At 38.1% G+C, this 21,650-nt stretch overlaps 2 protein-coding genes across 4 annotated transcripts in view; one reads left to right on the top strand and one right to left on the bottom strand.

The window, feature by feature from the left end:
• The window catches only part of TSNAXIP1_1 (Translin-associated factor X-interacting protein 1), a 37,467-nt gene extending 32,612 nt beyond the window's left edge, over positions 1–4,855 (top strand). Inside the window, exons 13-14 of the mRNA XM_051213406.1 lie at positions 2,462–2,568; positions 4,267–4,855. Coding sequence (XP_051069384.1) covers positions 2,462–2,568; positions 4,267–4,540 — 381 coding nt within the window. The 3' untranslated portion in view covers positions 4,541–4,855. The remainder of the gene's footprint in view (positions 1–2,461; positions 2,569–4,266) is intronic.
• A 2,377-nt stretch (positions 4,856–7,232) lies between these two features.
• MS3_00005348 (uncharacterized protein) lies at positions 7,233–21,341 on the bottom strand. 3 transcript variants are annotated; one of them, XM_051213403.1, is made up of 7 exons: positions 21,104–21,341; positions 20,930–21,068; positions 20,652–20,894; positions 20,411–20,610; positions 18,700–18,822; positions 13,616–13,856; positions 7,233–7,821 (listed from the first exon to the last, which is right to left on the bottom strand). In XM_051213403.1, exons 1-7 carry the CDS (start codon positions 21,154–21,156, stop codon positions 7,531–7,533), a joined length of 1,290 nt encoding a protein of 429 aa, XP_051069381.1. In that variant the 5' UTR covers positions 21,157–21,341; the 3' UTR covers positions 7,233–7,530. The 3 variants fall into 3 exon arrangements, with proteins under 3 accessions (XP_051069381.1, XP_051069382.1, XP_051069383.1); XM_051213404.1 differs by having other exon boundaries at positions 13,581–13,856; positions 21,104–21,169; XM_051213405.1 differs by lacking the exon at positions 18,700–18,822 and having other exon boundaries at positions 21,104–21,169.
• Positions 21,342–21,650: the final 309 nt, after the last annotated feature.

Genomic DNA, 21,650 nt, shown 5'->3' with positions numbered 1-21,650 from the left:
AAATGCAAAATGTTGCTTCAGGATTGGGTTACATCGACACCCGAACTAGTGATAGGGAGTGAAGTAGTTGAGTGTGTCGACCGCTTCACTTATCTTGGAAGTCTCATCAGCCATTGTGGTTTGGTGTGTGACGAAATCTCAGCACGGATACAGAAGGCTCGACTAGCTTTCGCCAACTTGCCTCATTTATGGCGTAGGCGAGATATCTGTCTATCAACCAAAGGACGTGTTTACTGCGCAGCAGTTCGTTCCGTTCTACTTTGTGGCAGTGAAACATGGCCGGTAAGAGTAGAGGATATTCGTAGGTTACTAGTATTTGATCATAGGTGTCTTCGAAACATTGCTCGTATATCATGGGACCATCGAGTAAGTAACACAGTTGTTAGGAAACGAGTACTAGGTAAGGATGGCAAATCAATTGATGAAGTAGTGAAACTTCACCAGTTGAGATGGCTGGGACACGTGTTACGTATGCCCAACCACCGACTACCTCGACGTGCTATTGTCAGTGGTATAGGAGTAGATTGGGAGAAAGCTAGGGGCGGCCAGACGAAAACATGGCACAAGTCCATGAAGTCACTGACAAGTGGACTGAGTCATGTAGGTAGGTGTAGACTACCTGGTTGGGGACCGCGAGATGATAGCAACCGATGTTTAGAGACCCTGAATGACATGGCTCAAAATCGTTTGCAATGGCGCAGGTGCATCCACTCTGTGTTCTCCCAAATTCTAATCTTCTGAATTCTTCATGTCCCTTTTTTTCTCTTTCCAAACTTATTCCACTGCATTATACTCCTTGAATAACATCTTCAAACCCTAATTTTCCTGATTACAGCTTATAATTTTACTACATCTAGCACTACGGGATTTGAATCGACCACTGCATCTCTGTGCTAATGTGGTGTGACAACTCGAACTGATGTAGGTACGTACGAAGTTCTGCGTTGTTACTGACTGACTGAATCGTAATCTGAGATTAAAGACTTAAAGCAACATTATTCAAAAGCACTTCAAAACCCACTGCTTAGTATCGTTTAATACCATCTATTTTTTGGATTTACTGGACCCCCTTAAGTTCTTAACTTTCCATCCAAAATTCATATTATTGTTTCACCCTTCACTATTTTTCGTCATCTTATCATCACTTCATTCTGATGGGAAGCAGTGACAACTTGGTCTAGTGCATACTTCTACCACACCCTACGGTTTTGATGACCAAGTGTTAGATCCAAGTATTTTAAAAAAGTGCTATTAATCACGCTCAATACGTTTTAATGATCAGACAAGAAAGAATTACATTTCATGTGAAACCTTTGCCTGTACATATTGAACTAAAAATTACGTGTTTATTTAAACCTACAATGTAAGAGTACCAACAATTTTAAGCTTATCTTGATAATATCTTCATGCTGTTTTTTGTGATATAATTCAAACGATACAAGCATTTCAGTCAGCTTAAATCAACGATAGGTTTTATTGCTAGTTTCTCAAAAGTGCGATATTAAGAGAAGTTCTTCAATGCAGTTTCCACTTATGGAATAAGGTAGACTCGCGTGGATGCTATGGTGTTACATTATCTCAGCTAGAGTAAGTGTTCATGGTGTTGTCCAAAACGAAAACTAAAGCCTCATAGTCTGACCACCCAGCTCATATTATCTGATATCACTATTATATTTACTGGATACTGAGAACTTGTCATCTTATTACAATTCTTGCAATGATCATTGGTGAGAAATATTTTCAAAACTAATGTGAATGTCGCGTTTGAATACAACTGATACAAATCGGTCATGCTCTTGAAAACAATCCAATCCCTTTCGTTGTCATTATCCATAGACTATGCCATCTAGATCACTAGATGACTGTAAAATGTGTTTTGTGGTGTATAAAGATAATTTAATAGATATTAGCGATTACTACATTTAAGGAATTATTTGACGATTGTGAACAATGAATCCAGTTAGTGGAGTTACAAAACTGTAAGTACTATGAAGCAGAAGCTAAATTATATTAAACGCTGTACAATCAATGAACATTCTACATAGTCAAATTTCATTACGAACAGCATGGTACATAGAACAACTCTGAAGTCTATTGTATTTAGTTCCAACTACTTTAAAAGAATTACAAACATTTCAACTCAGGTTTTTCCTCTGTATAATGTACATCAGGAAACAATTAAACTGGTATTTTGAAATACTGTAGTGTGGTACAAAATATGGTACTTATAGTGAAATTACCAAGTTAAACAAACCTCCCTAGATATTTCTCCAGTGTTGAAAGCTTGTTCGTCTGCACTATTTATTTTATTTTGGTCATTTATTTAGTTTGAAGAAATAAATCAAATTAAGTCACGAAACATAATAAATACTATTTTCTACTCATTTGGATATCATACAAATGCATTATTATCGCAATAATATCTTCATATTTGATTTTGTTTCCTTTGTTTTTTAAATAGGTACATGATGAAGACTTCAATCCATTCTTAAAAGAATTAATTTCAATATATAAACACTTAAAAGCAACATTTGTCAATGGAATTGTCACCGAACTTCAGAAGTTAAAGTAAGAGATTATATCATCCCAACAAGCATGACAAATGATTTTCTTAGCTATAGTTTTCTTCATATTGTTTGTCTGATCGAGTAACGCTTGAACTGATGGTTCCACTGAAATATTTTTCGTTATCCTGAAAGCAAGTACAGTATGACTGCAAGATTGTTATGCCCTAACAATTATTTCTATCAATGAGTTTGTAGATATTATTGCCAAGATTGGACTTGATAGTTTCAAATAAATTGGGCATAGGATAGAAAATTAGCAATAAATATAATCTTTGTTATATCCAAATGAGCAGAACAATTGTATTCCTGACGTTTCGTGACTTAATGTAAGCCACTTCATCAGAGTAAATGCTCTGAAATATATTTTTTCTACAAATTGGGATATAGCAAAAACTATATTTACTACTAATTATTTCTATCCTAATAGGGATCATGTAGAAACGATTCAGTGTGAAGTTAATTTGCATCACGAAATTACATCAGCTGAAGAGCAGAGTCGAAAAATAAATCACTGGAAAAGCCAATCAAATGAATGTCACGTAGAATAACATAGATCCATACACGAAAATTAGAAATTTTCGGTTTACAAAGAATGTATAGATTACTGAAAGCATTAACGCCGAAAATCTCACCAGAAACAGCAACCTTATCATAAAATGCATATTATTCAGAACAGGCAGGACTCCATTTTTATGTTGAATACCAAACGATAAAAAGTGATATGTTTCTGTAATGCATGACTATAAATAACTGGTACTCAAAATATTCTGTTACTAAAGAGTCAAGTGAAGAAAAGTAAATGTATGAATGTATGTACGTAAATTGTGTGAACATTTGTTTTAAATGCTACAGAAGAATAAATAAGCTTATAATCACCACACAACAGCAAATTTACATTATATTTGGTAGGAAGTTACTAAAACATTGACAAATCATAAGAATGAGAAACATGGGGATCTGTGGAGCTGAAGAATCTGGGAAAACTTTAAATATAATCCCGCAAAAATAACTAACGAAATAAAAAGCTACCTAAGCTGTTCTGGGAGACAAAACTATTCAGAATAACATGAATTTATGTACTATATCCTTACATGCAATCGTTCTTTTATATATTACCACCATTGAGTTAACTACTATGAATTCGGTGTTCATCTTGTTGTGCTAATGAGGTATGGCAACTTGGACAAATGCATATACGTGCCTGGTCGAACGTTGTAGCTGACTGAGTAAAAATGGCAATTTCTCACACTTAAACAATTAGTAAGCTATGTTCATTTATTTGAACACAAATATTGGTACAAGGGCGCACCAAATATATAGGCGCCACACAGCTATGTTCAATATTAGTGTGAATGGACCATTGGGAAATCTGTCAACAATATTTACTGGGTTTTTATTTTGCAGTGTGAAGATAAGCAGTGTCAGACCTGCAAATTTGGTATTTATCTATGTAAAGATAGGTCTTTCGAAATGCTATATAGTTCGTGATTCAGACTAAGCAGTTGAGACTTCTTTGTCTTTATGTCTTGTATCAGTTTGAAGTATAAATATTTGAAAATGACCAAGACTTTCGAAATTATTCACATATGACGAAAAGTGGGAAATTTTCATGTACAATACTTTAACCATCTTCAAATTTACTATAAATGGTTATTTATCATTTCATGTTTATTTTAATCTGGTGAAAAAAAACAAGCAGATCAGATGGAGTACAATCCAACAACGTAACATCAGTTCAAGTAAAGCATGCAATCGAATGCATAGCTCCATCCACTGCTGTCACATTGAATGTAAGACCAAAAAGTGGGAAACCCATCACAACACAACAGCAACAGTATACACTATCGATTGATATCGAATCAAGTTTAGAATGGTTGTTTAAAATTAATCCAAATGATTCACCATTACAATCTATACCTTTGAATCAGTTAACAACACGTCTTGAAGGATGCAATCTGTTTTTTAGAAACTAGTATAGAAGCTTATAATTTTTTTTGTTCATTTTTCATTCAACAAACTACATTTTTAGAGAAAAAAAGAGTTATCTCAGTATTTTCAAGTAAATAGATGTTGAAATCTTATAATTGTTTTCATTTGTTCCCCAGCAACCGTAAGATTTTGGTTCAAATAATTTTTTAATGAGAATATTTCTGTTTAAGTGGTTAATATGAAGGCTATCTGAAAACATTACAATCGTCAAGCTGATATCCTCATAACATTATCAAATAAGTTTAGAAACAAGAGCTACTTCTGAACAAAATTCATTGTTGTCACTGGAAACTACAATTTTGTATAAATTGTTATACAACTATGATTATCAGGATGTACTGCAGTTAATCGCATTAAATTATTATCTATTACTTACCGTAAAGTCGGAAACTACCAAGAGTCGATACAAGATGTCTTATTATCTTAAAACGTCCATAAGTACGTCTACTTGTTGTCGCTGATTGGCATATTTAACATCTTTTGAAACCCAAAGTACTTATGTTACTGCTAATCCACTAGATCATACATATGTGATTATTATTTTCCAAACTTCATCGATTGAAGTTAGAGTCCTAATACGCAGCTGTACTATGTGGGTAACTATCCTTTTTCTTCATATATGGCCTAACTTACTCCCAATGATCAATTGAAATCTACAGGTTAATTATTATTTTGATGATCAGTGGTTACTGAAGTCAACAAGGTTCTGGTTGCAAAAATTGTGAGCAGTATCATAGATCACTGTTGATTGCTTAAAGTTCGACAATGTTAACTACTGAAATTTCAACTCAATGATAAAGTTCTTGTCCTGATATCAAAATTTTCTGATTTCCGTTCGCAAACAATAAAATTAAGTAAACAACATATTAAAATTTAAAACTAAAAGGAAATAACTACAAATTTTGTTTGAAATAAAATAACAACGAAATAGTAAAATGTAAACACTCGGCAGAAGCCTTGTTTCAGTTGTGTTCCATAAATATCATTAAGCATTTTCATCTACTGCTAATCTAACAACATAGTCACTCATACTTTTTTCCGCAGTGCATTGACAGACTGTATACGAGAAATCGCTATGTGTTTTGTACTATATAAAAATACCAATAACCAGTGAATATTCGTCAATCAATGACTACATAACATTGTCAAATACTATTTGGGTACACGGAAATTTATCATCTATGAATGATTCACACCTCATAAAACGTGAAATATTTCGAAACTTGTACTGGAATTCCGAATTGTTTGTGAATACAATTTATATCATATACTAAGTAACAGTATAGATAAACAATCGTTAAATTCATTTTAACGATACATACGAACGGGGACAACCGTTAAAAATGTTAGAGAGCTAGTGGATACTTCGGACTACTAGATTTCAATTCTCTCGTTGTTTTCAGTATCAGAGACTGTGTGACAGTGAGGAACATCAGCAACGTAAACAGTGACTTAGAACAAAAACCGGATTTCGAAAACCAGGAAAATTTTGAAAATACTAAGTAACAGTCAAAATGTGCAAGTCAGCAGTAAAAAGCGACAGTCGATAAAACTCTCTTAAAGCAAAATGACTAGTAGTGAACCCCCAGCACACCCCAAAAAGCTCATGAGACCGGCTTGGCTGATAAGAAATATTACAAAAATATTATTTTCATTAGGTTAGGAAAAAATATTTGTTGATGTTCCATATGAAACCTAATCTCCTGTTGTAATTCAGGTGGACAACTGTAATACGGACAATCATCAAAAAAGAACGACCGTTATTTCTATGAGGATTTAATACTACTTGAAATAGTCCAGAGGTTTTGACAAAATTCAACTGCATTCAATATAAAGACTGTCTCAACTTACATTATAACCCGATAGATTAAACACACCACAATCTCAACTACCAAGTATTAGTACGGAAAGCATTGAGCGAAGTTGGATTTTAACTTCTAGAAGCCACAAAGTATTGTTAATGTACAGAATAGTCACTCGACCGACTTTCACCAATCCTTAGAACCAAGTCGTGTAACCTGGCTTCTAAGGGTTGATTAACGAATCCGTTGTAATAATGTCGTGAAGCAAAAGTAGAAGTTTTGTTTACTTAGCAAGCCGTACCTACTGAGATCGTTGATTTAAGTCGTCAGAACAACTGTATCGCCAAACATTAGATAACACAATGTAAATTCATAGTAGTGATGTAACTTCATTAATAATCTTTGATCTAAAGCGATACCATAATCACTGACCAACTAGTTACTACTCTACGTGACAAGTATTTAGAAATGAAACATTCTGCCGTCATTGTCCAACCAAACCCAAGGTCAACAGAACAAGGTGTTAATCATTTGTGCATAGATTCGAATGCCCTATTTCTATCTGAAATTTGTGCTGATAACTTTATCTGGAAAGTTATTGGAAGCTCCATTGTTGAAAATCCTACCGTTATAGAACCTTAAAATTAAACAACTGAACAGAAGTAATGTAACTCAGTACAGATTCATACACAACTTTAAGCTACACTATTTCTGCATGGAGGCCAAGGGAACTACATATTGTTCATCCGAGAGACTATGTCTAGGTCTGAGTTACAAATACAAACCTCACTGCAGGAGTATTATGTACAAGCTACCTGAAAATATTCTAAGCCATGCTACAATACGACTGAAGTTAGAATGAAAAATTGCTTTAAGAAAGTGGACAGTTTGGTTATTGCAAGTTTAGCGAAACGCGATTTAACAAGTTACGTTTAATTTTGCGATTGAACACGACAAGATTTAGATAAGGTGTAATACAACATTTTTGGGATTAACAAAAAGGTGCAAAAGGTAATGATGACAATAATGAGACGAAAAAAACCGGATAATAGAGGAAAGTCACATAATAGTTAAAAATGTAGATTATCAACGATGAATAATAAATATTACTCTCTTTTTAAATAAAATAGATGCATCATGTCGGTAGAAATCGGAACGGAGTAATCATTTTCTCAAACTTCATCTAAAAGAAGTTTGGAAAAGGCGAACACCCCATTTGGGGTTTCTAAAGCCGCTTGTGGAACTGATTGAGCAGGGAATAATCGCATCATAGGGATATAAGTTTTTGTACGATGAAGAGAATCTGGATGAAGAGCTTTCGCAAAACCGACACGGTTTCTGCCCATATCGAATACTGTATAAAATTTACCTATGAATATATCTCCTAATATCCATAATTTCCTCTTCGGCAAGTCCAATCCAATGAAACCGCTTAGACAAATCTCAGAACCCATTTTGGATACCTGTATCGAAATCAAAATCATGCACAGAAACAATCAAACATGTTTTACTGAAAAGAAATGCATATAGACGTAGCGACACAATAAAAGATAATTACACACAAGGAGTAGTAGTCATTAACTTCACCTGTAGCTCTTCTACGGTTACTGCCGGTCTCGAACCCGGATAAAAAAGGAGGGTTAGATATGGGGTCAGCAACCACATCCCATAGAAAACAACCCTGCTAAAAAAAACACTAACCAGAAAAAATCTATACAATGTAATGGGAGTTAAAGGATCTACGTTCAGAAGAATTATGACGCCTCATGATGAAAGCCGAGATTCATCGGAAGTCACCGGCTAATGTCCCTTCTCAAAACCAGAGCGGCATTTATTATAGGTATATGGAATGTCCAGACAATGTTGGAGACTAAAAGGACCAGTCAAATAGCTGCGGAAATCAAAAGATACAACTTGGCGGTTCTTAAAATCAGTGAAACCCGTTGAACCCAAGCTGAACAGGAAAGATTAGCTTAGGAAGAGATTAGGTTGTACTCTGTTCATGAAGGAGAAAGTGTTTCGCACACACAAGGAGTAACACCAATGCTGTCCAGACAACCACGAAAAGCACTTCTACGATGGGAATCTCATTTATCCAGAATCATCAAACCATCCTTCAAAACAAAGAAGATGGGATCATAATGAATGTTATCCAATGTTATGCACCCACCAATGATAGCAACAACGACAATAAAGATCGGTTTTACGAGAGGCTGCAATCGATCATAGCGAAGTGATCAGGAAAAGACCTGATCATCCTGATAGACCTAAACGCCAAAGTCGGAGTGTATAACACTAGGTATTAAGATATCATGAGATGACATGGACTGGAAGAAAAAACGAGAATGGTGAGAGATTTGCAAACTTATATGCCTTCAATACCATGGTTATAGGTAGCAATACATTCCCCCCACAAACACATACACAAAGCTACGTGAGTCTCACCGAATCACACTACAGAGAACCGGGTCGATCATATCTGTATCACTAAACAATTCAGAAGAACAATGGAAGACGCAAGAACACAGAGAAGTACCGACACAGCTTCGGATCACCACCTGGTGGTGGTGACTGGTGGTTGCCAAGGTCAAACCGAAGCTAAAGAAGCACTGGACAAATGGAGAAACAGCATTACAAAGGTTACACACCGCCTTTCTTAAAGATACTGACAAACTCTGTGGATTAAGGATAGCTCTCAATAAAAGGTTCCAAACCTGACAAGGTCTACTCCAAGGAGAGGGAACTACTATGTAGGATAACTGGAAAGGAACCAAAGAAGCACTAACTTCAACATGTGAAAACGTTCTGGGTCTATAGGAGGACCATCATAAAGAATGCATTCCTATAGATAATCTGAACAGGACTCGAGGCACAGACTGAATGCACAGAAGCGGATAAGGGAGTAAAGAGGGGCAGTAGAACCGACAAACAGAAGTACGCGGAAGATCTTGCAATGACGGTGGGAAAAGCTATAAAGGGAGGAAATATGAGACAACTATATGACACAACGAAGAGACTAGCAAGGAAATATTGTAAACCACAGCGAATAGTCAAGAACAAAGAAGGCAAGCCCGTCACTTAGATTCAAGAACATCGGAACAGGTGGGTGGAGCATTTTCGTACGACTCTGTGATAGACCAGTCCCATTGAACCCACCAGGTTTCGAAGCAACACGTACAGACTTTACTATAGAGGTCACCACACCAACAATCGAAGAAATTAGCATGGTCATCAGACATATCAAGACTACAATAAAGAAGGAACAGACAACATACCACTTGAAGCTGACTCTAAACATGTTTCACGTCCTATTCAGAAAGATTCGAAACGAAGCACAAGTGCCAACAGGATGGGAAGAAAGATCTGAGCAAGTGTGAGAACTATAGAGGTGGTCGTTCTTGACTTAAAAGCAGCATTTGACTCGGTAGACCGCGACATTCTGTGGCAGTGTCTGTCATTGAGAGGCGTACCCCACAAGTACATAAACCTAGTGAAGGCTCTTTACCCGAACACGATCAGTCGAGTCAGAGCTTATGGCGAACTGTCATCTGCTTTTGTAACCTCAAGTGGTGTCCGTCAAGGCTGTTCACTCTCTCCATTTTTGTTTAACTTCATCATAGATTTACTGATGGAAATAACGCTCTCGTCGACTGAATTTTCGGGCATAGACCTACCAGGAGGTCAACTTATTGACTTAGAATACGCAGATGACATAGTCCTGTTTAGTGAAGACGCTGATAAAATTCAGTCTTTTGGTAGCCCTGAGTAACAATGCCAGAATTTTTGGAATGCGCTTCTCCCCCCCCCTCTGAATGCAAGTTGTTGCTTCAGGACTGACCTGCATCAACACCTGAACTAAGGATAGGGAGTGAAGTAGTCGAACATGTCAACAACTTCACTTATCTTGGAAGTCTGATCAGCCCTAATGGGTTGGTGTCTGACGAAATCTCAGCACGGATTCGAAAAGCTCGTTTGGCTTTTGCCAGCTTACGTCACCTTTGGCGAAGGCGAGATATCCGTCTATCAATAAAAGGACGAGTATACTGCGCGGCAGTCCGTTCTGTTTTAATTTACGGCAGCGAAACATGGCCATTAAGAGTAGAAGATACTCGTAAGCTACTAGTATTTGACCATAGATGCCTTAGAAATATTGCTGGCGTCTGCTGGGATCACCGGGTAAGTAATAGTGAGGTTAGACGCAGGGTATTAGGGAATGATGGTAAATCAGTTGATGAGGTTGTGAATCTTCATCGACTGAAATAGTCGGGCCATGTGTTGAGTAGGCCTAAACACCGATTACCACGACGCGCAATGCAGACTAGTGTTGGGGGCGGGCGAAAGAGAGTTAGGGGAGGCCAAAATAAGACGTGGCATCAGTCCTTGAAGTCACTAACTTCCAGTCTGAGCCATGTTGACAGATGCAGACTACTTGGTTGGGGTCCGCGTGACTATCATAACCAATGGTTGGAGACTGGGTGACATGGCTCAGAATCGATCACAATGGCGTAGGTGTATACACTCTCTGTCTTCCTTTAAACTATGCGAATAAAATAGCTTCATATCATTCTTTCTTTCTGTACCCTACTCTTATATGCAGTCTTTCTTTTAAATTTTAACACCATTGAATTAACTACTTCTATGAATCCGGTGTTCATCTTGTTGTGCTAATAAGGTGTGGCAACTTGGACTGATGTACATATGGGCCTGATCCTACGTTGTAGCTGACTGCCTGATAGAGGCATCACACTAGCATCAGTGCCAGGAAAAGATTTCAACAGTGTTATTGAATCGGATGAAAGATTTAATAGACACCCAATTTCGGAATCAATAGGCTGGATTCCGTAAGGATCGATCGTGTACAGACCAAATGACAACACCACAGATCATTTTGAACAATCGACTGAATGGAAACCGTCACTATACATCAACTTCCTTGACTATGAGAAACGGGTTGACAGTGAGTACAGGAGGAGGACCTTATGCAAGCTTATTCGACACTACAGTGTACCTGAGAAAATCATCAACACCATACGGATTCATACGACGGACTACACCGTAAAGTCATGCATGGAGGACAGCTGACGCATTCCAACTGAGGATCGGAGTCATACAAGGCTTTTCACTATCTCCCTTTCTCTTTCTTCTGATGGTCGACCAGATTATGAAGACCTCCACATTTGAGAAGTACGGAGTACAATGGACAGATTGGATGCAACTAGACGATTTGGACTTCGCAGATGACCCAGCTCTTCCATACCATACACAGCAACAAATGCGAATGAGGACAACCAGTGTAGCAACAGCTTATGCAACAGTAGGCCTCAACATCTACAAGAGAAAATGAAAGATCCTCAAACACAACCAACATAATCACATTTGATAGAGAAGCTCTGAAAGAGATGGAAGCTTTCGCGTACCTGGACACCATCATCGATAAACAAGCAGGAACTGATGTAGACGTAAAGGCAAGGATCGGCAAAGCAAGGACAGCATTCCTACAATTGAGGAACACATGAAACTCGAAACAACTGTCATCCAACATTAAAGTCGGAATCTTCAATACGAACGTCAAGGCAGTTCTACTGTAAGGAGCTGAAGCTAGGAGAACTACTACAACCATTATCAAAAAACTACAAGTGTTCGTAAACAATTGTCTACTCAAGATTCTCAATATCTGTTGGCCGGATACCATCGGCAACGACCTACTGTTGGAGAGAACAAATCAGCTTCCAGTTGAAGAGGAAACCAGGAAAAGACACTGAAAGTGGATAGAACACACATTACGGAAATCGCCAAACTGAATCACGAGGCAAACCCTAACTCCGAATCCTGAAGAGAAAAGGGAAAGAGGAAGATCAAGGAACACATTGAGTCCAGAACTGGGGGGTGGGCAGAAATAAAAGGAATGAATAGCGATTGGAAACAACTGCAAAGGATCGTTGAGAACAGAGTTCGATGGAGAATCCTGGTGGGAGGCCTATGAGGATTAACAGGCGTAAATAAGAGTAGTTGTTTAACGTGGAAGAACATTTGAGTAGAACAAGGATTCAAGACACCAATTAATAAGTAGTCACCCAATACACGTTTTACCAGACAAGTTATGAGATTCACCCGCTCGGTATATTTTAATTTTCTCCCAACTACAGGGCATTATTATAAATGATAGCAACTTCTATATCCAATCATATCAACCAGTAAGTCGTACACAACGTAGAACCTCGTACATATTTGCACAGAATGAAGTTGTCACGCAACATTAGCACAGTGAGATAAATTATTAAGACCAATACCAAAGTACTAAAAGTAGTGACAATATCAGTTGTAGTAAGGATTAGGTATAAACAGTAAAAATAAGTAGAAGGATATTACGGGGTTCAGAATCTAAATGGTGAAAAAGAATGAATGCTCCGAGCCATGTCACTGACTATTGATCACGATAATCATACGGACCTCAATCAGGTAATCTGCACCAACCTACACAACTCAGTCTAACTGTCAATTACTTCATAGGCTAATGCTACATTTTGGTTTGATCCACCCACCTTCCTTCCAGTGGCTGGGCATACGTAATGCACATTCCAAGTACCTCGTTTGTTGAAGATTCACTGCAATACCAACCGATTTACCATCTTTACCTACTACTCTATATGTCCAACCTCATTCAGTGATCCCAAACTGCGCCGGTGAACTTATGATTAAATACTAGTAACCTACAAATATCCTCTTTTTCAATGGTCGTGTTTAAAGTCCATAAAGTGGAATAGAGGAAACTGCTGTGCATTTAACTCATTCTTTATTCGGCTGTCATTTCACCTACTTTACAAGTTGACGAAAGCCAATCGAGCTTTCTGAATCCATAAAATGTTGGCATATGTTAATCAAAAACAGATACACATATAAGTAAAACAAATCCATGATAGTCATTTGATACCTCTATCCAATTCTGTTTGGTTTTAAATGTGGAGAAAAGATTGAACGGTTAGTTAATGCAAATATTAAAAACATTTTTATCCGCACGAATTTTTTTTTTTCTGAGCTCTGACAGACATATATACTTTCATGCTAACTAGACATCAGTGTTAGAAATTGACCTGAAATACACATTCGCCACAATAAACGAGGAAATCCAAGTAGAGTGGACAAGTATATAGAATAAAATAATTTTCACTGATATTTAGTTTGAAAAAAAGTGTATTGATATAGGTGAAATAAACAGACACACCTTATACGTATAAGGAAAAACAGAATGAAAATTACTTTCACTAAATAATCTGTAGGTTCTAATGTCATAGGTTTTCCGTTGATTACAAAATCAATCGTTGGGAGATTGTTTATATTACCACAAGAAACGGTATAAATACCACCAGGTAGACGAGTGGCTCCGAGCCTTGCATTAATTTTTTGTATTTCGTCAGTTGGACCGGCGATCATCGAAGTGCCAGTATCGGCAATAGCCAGACATCCATCAGGACAAACCGTTATATCTGAAGTAGTCAATCTGTTTGAAGGAGAATTTTAGAAACACAGATACATATATTTAGATAAAAATCCAATAAAAACTACAGAATAGAACTAGGCAATGTACATCATAAACTTACAAAAACATGGACTCTAAAAGCACATACTGAGAATGCAGATTTCTGACAGTCAGTTCACCGACGCACTTTTCGCGTGGTTTGGGACTACTGAATGAGGTCGGACATACAGTGTAGTAGGTAAAGATGGTAAATCGGTTGGCATTGCAGTGAATCCTCAACAAATAAGATAGTTGAGACGTGCATCACGTATGCCTAACCACAACCTACCACTATGGGTGATATCTGGTGTAGGAGTAGGCTGTGAAGACCAAGCCAAAATGTAGCATCAGCCTATGAAGTAATTGACAGTTAGACTGAGTTGTGTAAGTAGGTGCAGATTACCTGATTGAGGTCCGTATGATTGTCGTAACCAATAATTAGAAAAAATTAGTGGCATAAGGAGAAATGGATGAAGCCTAGCAGTGGAATCCAGGACGGGCGTTTCGTCCTCTTTAGGATTCGTCAGCTAGATGTACCTGTATGCCAGTGTTGATGTTCACGCCAGGACTCGGACACTACCGTTAGCTTCAAACGCTATGGTGTTATACACCACATGGGACGGAACGAGCGTCTTGGATCCCACTGCCAGTCGTCATCCATCTCTGGTAATAGTGCTTATGATTTAAGACAGTATCAGGGCAGTCCACACAGGATACACATATGTCAATAAGAGACTGATCAATTGCAGTCCTACACATTAATTGGAGGATTCAAACAAACAATAGAAAATGAATTATGAGTGACGTAGTTTGGCAAGGGAAGCAATGAAGCAGATGCATCCACTTTTCATCTTATTCTACATCTTGAATTCCAACATTGCTTCACATATTCCCTTCCATCATCTTTCTGAAACAAACATTATTTCGATTACTTGCCGTTTATCTCGTCGTCTAAATAAGGTATAGCAACTTGGGCCAAAGTATATCCGAGCCAGACTACTGGATCCTGAGGGAACAAACGGCGTATGAACCAATTGTTGGTCACCGGCTACCATGGGACTGCATCTTCTGACGTTGCTCCATTGCCTTATCGATGAGACCTTTAGGTCGAAGACTCCGGGTGACCCCCTAAGAAAACAACCTGCTTCGCTTTGGACACCCGGGCAGTATCACAGCCCATACACAAATGAAATGACGATAATTACTGGAAATACTATTCTCATTTCAATTAAAATCCAGACAATTCACACTCATTTTTATTATTTACATACTACGTTACTTATCTACTCTTTTATTTACACTTGGTGTATCCTTATTTTTCAACTTATACAGCAGCTCACCTATGGTGGAAACTCTGTTCTATCTAAACGATCTCGAGTTACTGACTGGTCGAAAGTTGAATGCAACCACCACGAATACCATTCAAACTGGCGTCTTTGAACGTTCGCACACTAATGCAGATCGGACAACAGATAGGGTTGGCTATGTCTATTGGAAGTCTTAATATCGATGTCTGCAGTCTATCCGAGACCCGTATTCAAGACTCTAGTGAAGTACTACAAATCCGCTCTCCATCTGTCGCTTTGAAAAGCTTGTGTTACGTGCGCTTATCCGGTGACCCTGTGGCATCTTTGTCTGGCTTTTCTGGCGTTGGTGTCACACTAAGCTCTAAAGCTGAGACAGCACTGATCAATTGGATTTCCATTAGCAGTCGGTTATATGCTGTTACATTGAAACGTTCCATCGAAGTGCGAAGAAATCGGTGTGAAAAACGATGTCTTTCATCATCTCCGCTTACGCTCCGGAAGATTGTAGCCCGGATCCGATCAAGAATGAGTTCTACCACCAATTAAATGTTCCTCTACAGAAAGTGTTCGACATATATTGTAGTACTAGTCGGAGACTTGCATGCAAAGGTCGGGCATCTAAGGACAGAAGTGATTCGTTTGGGTGGTCGGTGGGAACTCGTTGGTCGCAGGTCAGATAACGGGGACCGTCTACTGCAACTTTGAGCAGACTACAACCTGTTTTTAGCTGACACTAACTTTCGGCACCGTTATCGCCGATGTACCGCCTGGAGTCCTCCCTCTGCATCTCAAGGCTGGACTCAGCTACCGCTGGCGTGGATGTGTAGAAAACGGTCGCTCCTGTCTGAGTACCTATCTGGAATCTGACCATGTCCCTGTTTGCGCTAATCTTACCTTACTTTCCAGTGGCCAACAAATTCATCGTCATAAACGAATCGATGTCAGTGAATTGGTTACGGATTCTGTTGCAACTAAACACAAAACCGAGCTAGGTTCAAGGCTAGCTATCAATCCACTGGAAAGCATGGATAAGAAACGGCTGCAATTGCATGACGCCATGAAAATAGTGAGTAAAGTAACTTGAGGCTTATGAGCACTAGGCTTCTACAAGCACTTTCTTTTGAAGGACAGTTTAGCTAGTTTACTCTCTCCCAGCGACATCGATCAGATAGTTCTGTCCTCCAAGGCCGGTGACGACTGATCCACCAAATGAGGCGGAAGTCCGCAAGGAACTCCAACTCTTGAAGCGCTACAATGCACCGGGTCCAGATGACTTACCTCCAGCCCTTTTTAAAGATGGTGGTGACTTTGTGACTAAGGGACTGACGACGTTGCTTACAAAGGTTTGGGAGCTAGAGAGTGTACCAACGTCATGGAATGAGTCAACAGTTGTCCCTATATTTATAAAGGGTTCACATCACCTATGCAACAACTATCGGGGGATAAGTCTATTTCTGATTGCGTCCAAAGTCTTAGCTTCCGTTATACGCATTATTCAAAACGCGAGAAAGACTGACTCACGAGAACAGACCCGTTTTTGCTTTGGTTGGGGATGCATTAACCATATCCTCATTCTCCGCAAATGTTGAAACACCGCCGTACTACAGGTAAACGATCATAGTGTTTCCGGACACCACGGCCGCCCTCGACTCGTTGGACAGGACTTTTCTGGGACTATCTAATGAAGAAAGGTATTCCTTATAAGCTTATTAACATATCGAAAGCTTTGTATACAAGTACCTCAGGAAGACTGAAAGCAAATAACCATCTCTCCATTGTTTCATTTCAAACAGTGAAGTTAGGCAGGGTCCCCCAATCTCACCATTTCTCTTCAACTTTGCCATCGATGATGTTTTAGAAACAGCCCTACTGGATGTAGGTAGTAATGGTGTGGATCTGTCGCCTGGAGACTTTTCGACCTGTAGTGTGGGGATGATGTTGGCTTACTGGGTGGTGATACCCAAGCGATGCAATCCGCACTTAGTCAGTTGGTAATCATTGTCCGTAGGTATGGCATGCGCCTTGCACCTTTATGTGCAAAATACTTTTACAAGACTGACAGGGGGCTGTTTGCATTCTTTTTTCGTAGTGAGCTGTTAGAGGTAGTCGAAAAATTAGTGCGTCTGAGTAGCTGTGTAAATGCTGATGGTGATGAGATAAATGCACACAGAGTGGGAGCTAGAGAGGCTGATAACAAACTGAACCATCTTTGGCGCCCTCGTAATGTTAGTCTGGTTGTATAAGGTCGGATCTACAACGCATCGGTGAGAGTAGTTTTACTCTGTACTTGTAAAACCTGACCTCTCCGAGTTGAGGATGATAGGTGACTCCGTGTTTGATCATCGTTGTCTTCGAAGGATTGCTGACATCCAGTGGCAACACCATGTTAGTAATGCGGAGGTTCGGCATCGTGTGTTCGGGCACAACGACAATAATTTAGTTGGTATCACCATCGTGAGACACCGACTTCGGTGGCCTGGACATGTCCTACGAATGTCGTCCCAGCGAATCCCACATCGTGCACTATTTGCTGACGCTGGGGTTGCTTGGAAAAAGCGAAGAGATGGTTAGTTCATGACATGCCGTCGTGTTATGAAAGAAAGCTGTACAGGACTGGCTTCTTTTGGTCCTTCACGACTCCCTGATTGGGGTCCTAGAGGTGGTGCATTTATTTATTTCTTATTTTAACACGTAAATATTGGTACAAGGAGGCACTAGATACATATGCGCCACACTGGCTTGAGGCGTTATCAGGCATAGCTCAGAATAGAAGCCAGTGGCAATCCTGCTGCAACTTCTTTCATAAATGAGTAACTTCTTTAACTGCAAGAATTCTTTCTGGTCGTATTTTTATTAAGTGAACTGCTTCTATTATTATTATCACCGTTATTGTTAATTCACTCTCAGACATTAATTTTTAAAGATTTTTGTTTCTTTTTTTATTATACTCACTTTCCTTTCTCTGTCTCTTTACAACTTCATCTTTGATGTGTGACATATATATTTCGGTACCTCTTTGAGCCTATGTTTATATGCTCACATAAATTAAAGCAATTACTTGAAATTGGTCTACTGAGCTTTACAAAACGTTTTATGGAATAAACTATTCGAGAAGGTACTGATGTTATAGACGTATCAGTTTTATCAGGGATTTATTTGGTTTGGATAGTACTCATTGCATTGTAAAAATAAAAAAACACTCCAGTAAGCATTTTGGGAAGAAGTTATATCATCAATACTTTTGCTAACGTCGCTTTTTATCAGGTGATATTAGCTTGGCTGGTCATAAATCTGAGTTTTAAACACAAGGTCAGTAAAAACATCTACATTGTAATAAAGCTAGTGGAAAGCCTTTTGCCTTCTAAATTAACACCAATGTTTCACTACGTATGTTTGGGAAATATTATTTGGATAGTAAACCACTTGTCTTAAAAAAGTCACATAACTAATCAATAAGAAACCAGTTAAATGGCTTTAAATGATAAGATTTACTGAACATTTCCATAGTTTTAGCTTACTTGTCCATTTTGAACAACCAATAGGACTGTTCGATTAAGTCCACATAGTTGATTTCACCAGTATAATACTTGTCATCGATACCACCAATCATCAGTTCACCACCCAGTACAGCTGATATATTCCTAAATTATAAAGATTAAACATCACTCTTCGGGACAATAATAAACCTTCACATGTAACGTTATTGACTGATACACCAATAACTATCATATTTACAACATAAGGTTCAATAAAGAATGTAGCAGTATGGAAACGACTAATTTTGTTTGGTTTGTTTTTCAATTGACTAGTTGACTGATTAATGAAACTAATAATGCAATAGGAAAACGGTATTGGCCATAATAGGATTTTTTTACCAAGTTATGGTGGAAAAATACTCAATGAATAAATAGCATTAGTTTATTTTGGATTCAGAAACCCTATTAAATTCTGCAACAGTTGATCAGAGAATTGGATATTTAAACCGTTGAACAGTTTAAAATATTTAGGGGTCCACTAACGAGTCCAACCATCCCGTGAAAAATAATCTTTGAAATGCCCCGGATGGATTTTACAGCACTGGATAAACACTAACTGAACAGCCGATTTTCTTGAGTGTTACCTCCGAAACTAACGAGCACGTACATTTCATGAATGATGGTAAAGCAACATTTCAACGAGAATAGTTTATTTACTTCTAACTTAGTATATAGTCTTCGTACACTAAAAACCAGCAATTCGAATGAGAAAACCATAGGGCATTAAGCCAACCTGATGACTGTTGTCTACCGGTACTGAGGATTGTCATCTATCTATTATGTTATTTCACTGATCTAAAATAGTAATGTGGACTGTCCAAACTTGAACGGGTGCATATGAGAGACCCTATTGTTTACATGTCTTGTTATTTAAAATCCGTCTAAGAAAATGTAGTATACACACTAATCGACAGGACGCAATCATGCGAAATTTAGCACAATTATGCTCATATTAGAGGTATTTAGAAAGCTTTAATTTCTAAATTCCTATGAGAATTTGAGTTCACGAGGAGTGCATAGTCGACATAATAAAAATAAACAATTACATACGCATCTAGGCTCCTATAACAGTTTAAGGATGAGTAATGCCTGTACGCTTATAGAAAAGTTGTGAATACGGAAACTTTTGGTTAGACAAGCAAATTTCTGGATTATATTGATACTACACAAAATAGAATAATTAGACCTAATGCTTGAATTTATGAAACTGGATGGTTAGTCAGTCACGTGTAAATATACATACCTATTTGGACTAGAATACTAATCAGAAGTGCTCCTTAACAACAAGCACGTTTTCCTTGTACATTAGTACAACCACCACTTAACTACACCCGCTTTTATTAGCTAAAATGGACCCAAAACGATATTTGTACAACAAACTAAACGCTGCAAACGGTGGATACCACAAAAAACTAGAAAAACTGACTTCTTTATGTCCTACAAAGATGTCCATTTCAACTTTTGGTAGTTTTTCAAATATTTAAACCCAGAACTTCTAACTGCTGCAAGTTAGTGCTGGTATAACGAAAACATAGATTTGATTGTAAAGGCGAAGGTCAGAAATCAAAAGACTCATATCAGGTAATAAATATTATTGTTCTCAAATATATCATCTCTGAAGACATTGATAATAATTATGAAAACTATTAGTCAAGTGTTGGTGTGTAATTTAAATATTAAAACGACAACCAACCTGCTGAGATAGAAGGAGAACACTGGGGATTCAACTATACCTTGCTGGATCATGTTTACGAATACAGGAGTAACACCATCCACAGAAATTGAGGGGTAGGCCATACCAAGGATACCATCGAATTTCGCCATGACGAAAACCAATCCTGGTTGTTTTGTCGCTTCTCCAAACGTTTGTCGCTTTACGCTGAGCGAACCCAACTGTTTAAGTAATATGATGAACTAAAGCTTCAACAACCAACCTGAAGGGAATCTATACTTAAGAACCCACTGAGACTGCCAGTACCGTAACGAATACTGAACTCAGTACCATTCGGGACATAAGTGGAAGACTTTGAACTGTCGTACTTCCTGTGCAGTAGGCAGGCAATGTCAAAGTAGCTACAGTATTTTGACGGTACCCAAAGATTAGACGAACCAGTATCAAATACAACGCTGAATGTCTGAGGTGGCGTACCAATAGTTATGTCACCGTAGTATTGAGCCTATAGCAAGAAATATTATATTTAAAAAATCATACATCAAGGTAGTTTTTCAAGTATTCCGGTTGGGGATCAACTCCAGATACCCTGGATAACCAGAGCTTCTTAACATTTTCTAGAGAAGTTTCGAACTCAATAAGAGTGCGTTGAGCAGACTTTAACGGATGAAGAGGGATCCTAAGTTTTAGCTACTTTCATACACTGTCAATTACCTAACCACTTCAGATGCAACAACGTGTAGGAGAAGAACTAGAAGCAGCATCATAACCTTCAGTTATAACTCGCACACTAAGATCCGCAACATTAGTGGCTGAATTAAAACAAACACTCAAAGAATCTGAGGCACTGATACGTAGTTAATGTACACTCCCTCAATCCTCACTACTACTCAATGATGTTAACAAGAACTTGCTGTTTTGATAATTTCAATGTGTTCTTATTCCCCGCGTTATTTAAAAAGGACAGTGGTATTGTTCCTCGCTGAGTAGGTTTCATTGTTTTGTTCGTTTATTACGTATCAAGATTACTGTTTTCACTTTAATTAAATTCATTTCAGTTAAAGTATTCGACTAGAGTACCGTTTTTACCGCTCTCTCAATTAGTTTTGTCGTTGGTACTCTTGAGTACCTCATTTTCAATTGTATCTGTTAGTACATTTGGTCCTAACAATCTACAGTACTTCACTTTTGGTTATTGATTATTTTTTTGTTTCTGAGTATCATCGCATCTCGTTCCTTTTTGAAAATGACCGGACACTGT

The sequence above is a fragment of the Schistosoma haematobium genome, chromosome 3 (genome assembly GCF_000699445.3).
Source record: "Schistosoma haematobium chromosome 3, whole genome shotgun sequence".
In the NCBI taxonomy this organism is placed as follows: domain Eukaryota; kingdom Metazoa; phylum Platyhelminthes; class Trematoda; order Strigeidida; family Schistosomatidae; genus Schistosoma; species Schistosoma haematobium.
The sequence above is the reverse complement of the archived record's forward strand: the minus strand, read 5'-3'. Positions and strand labels throughout refer to the sequence as shown.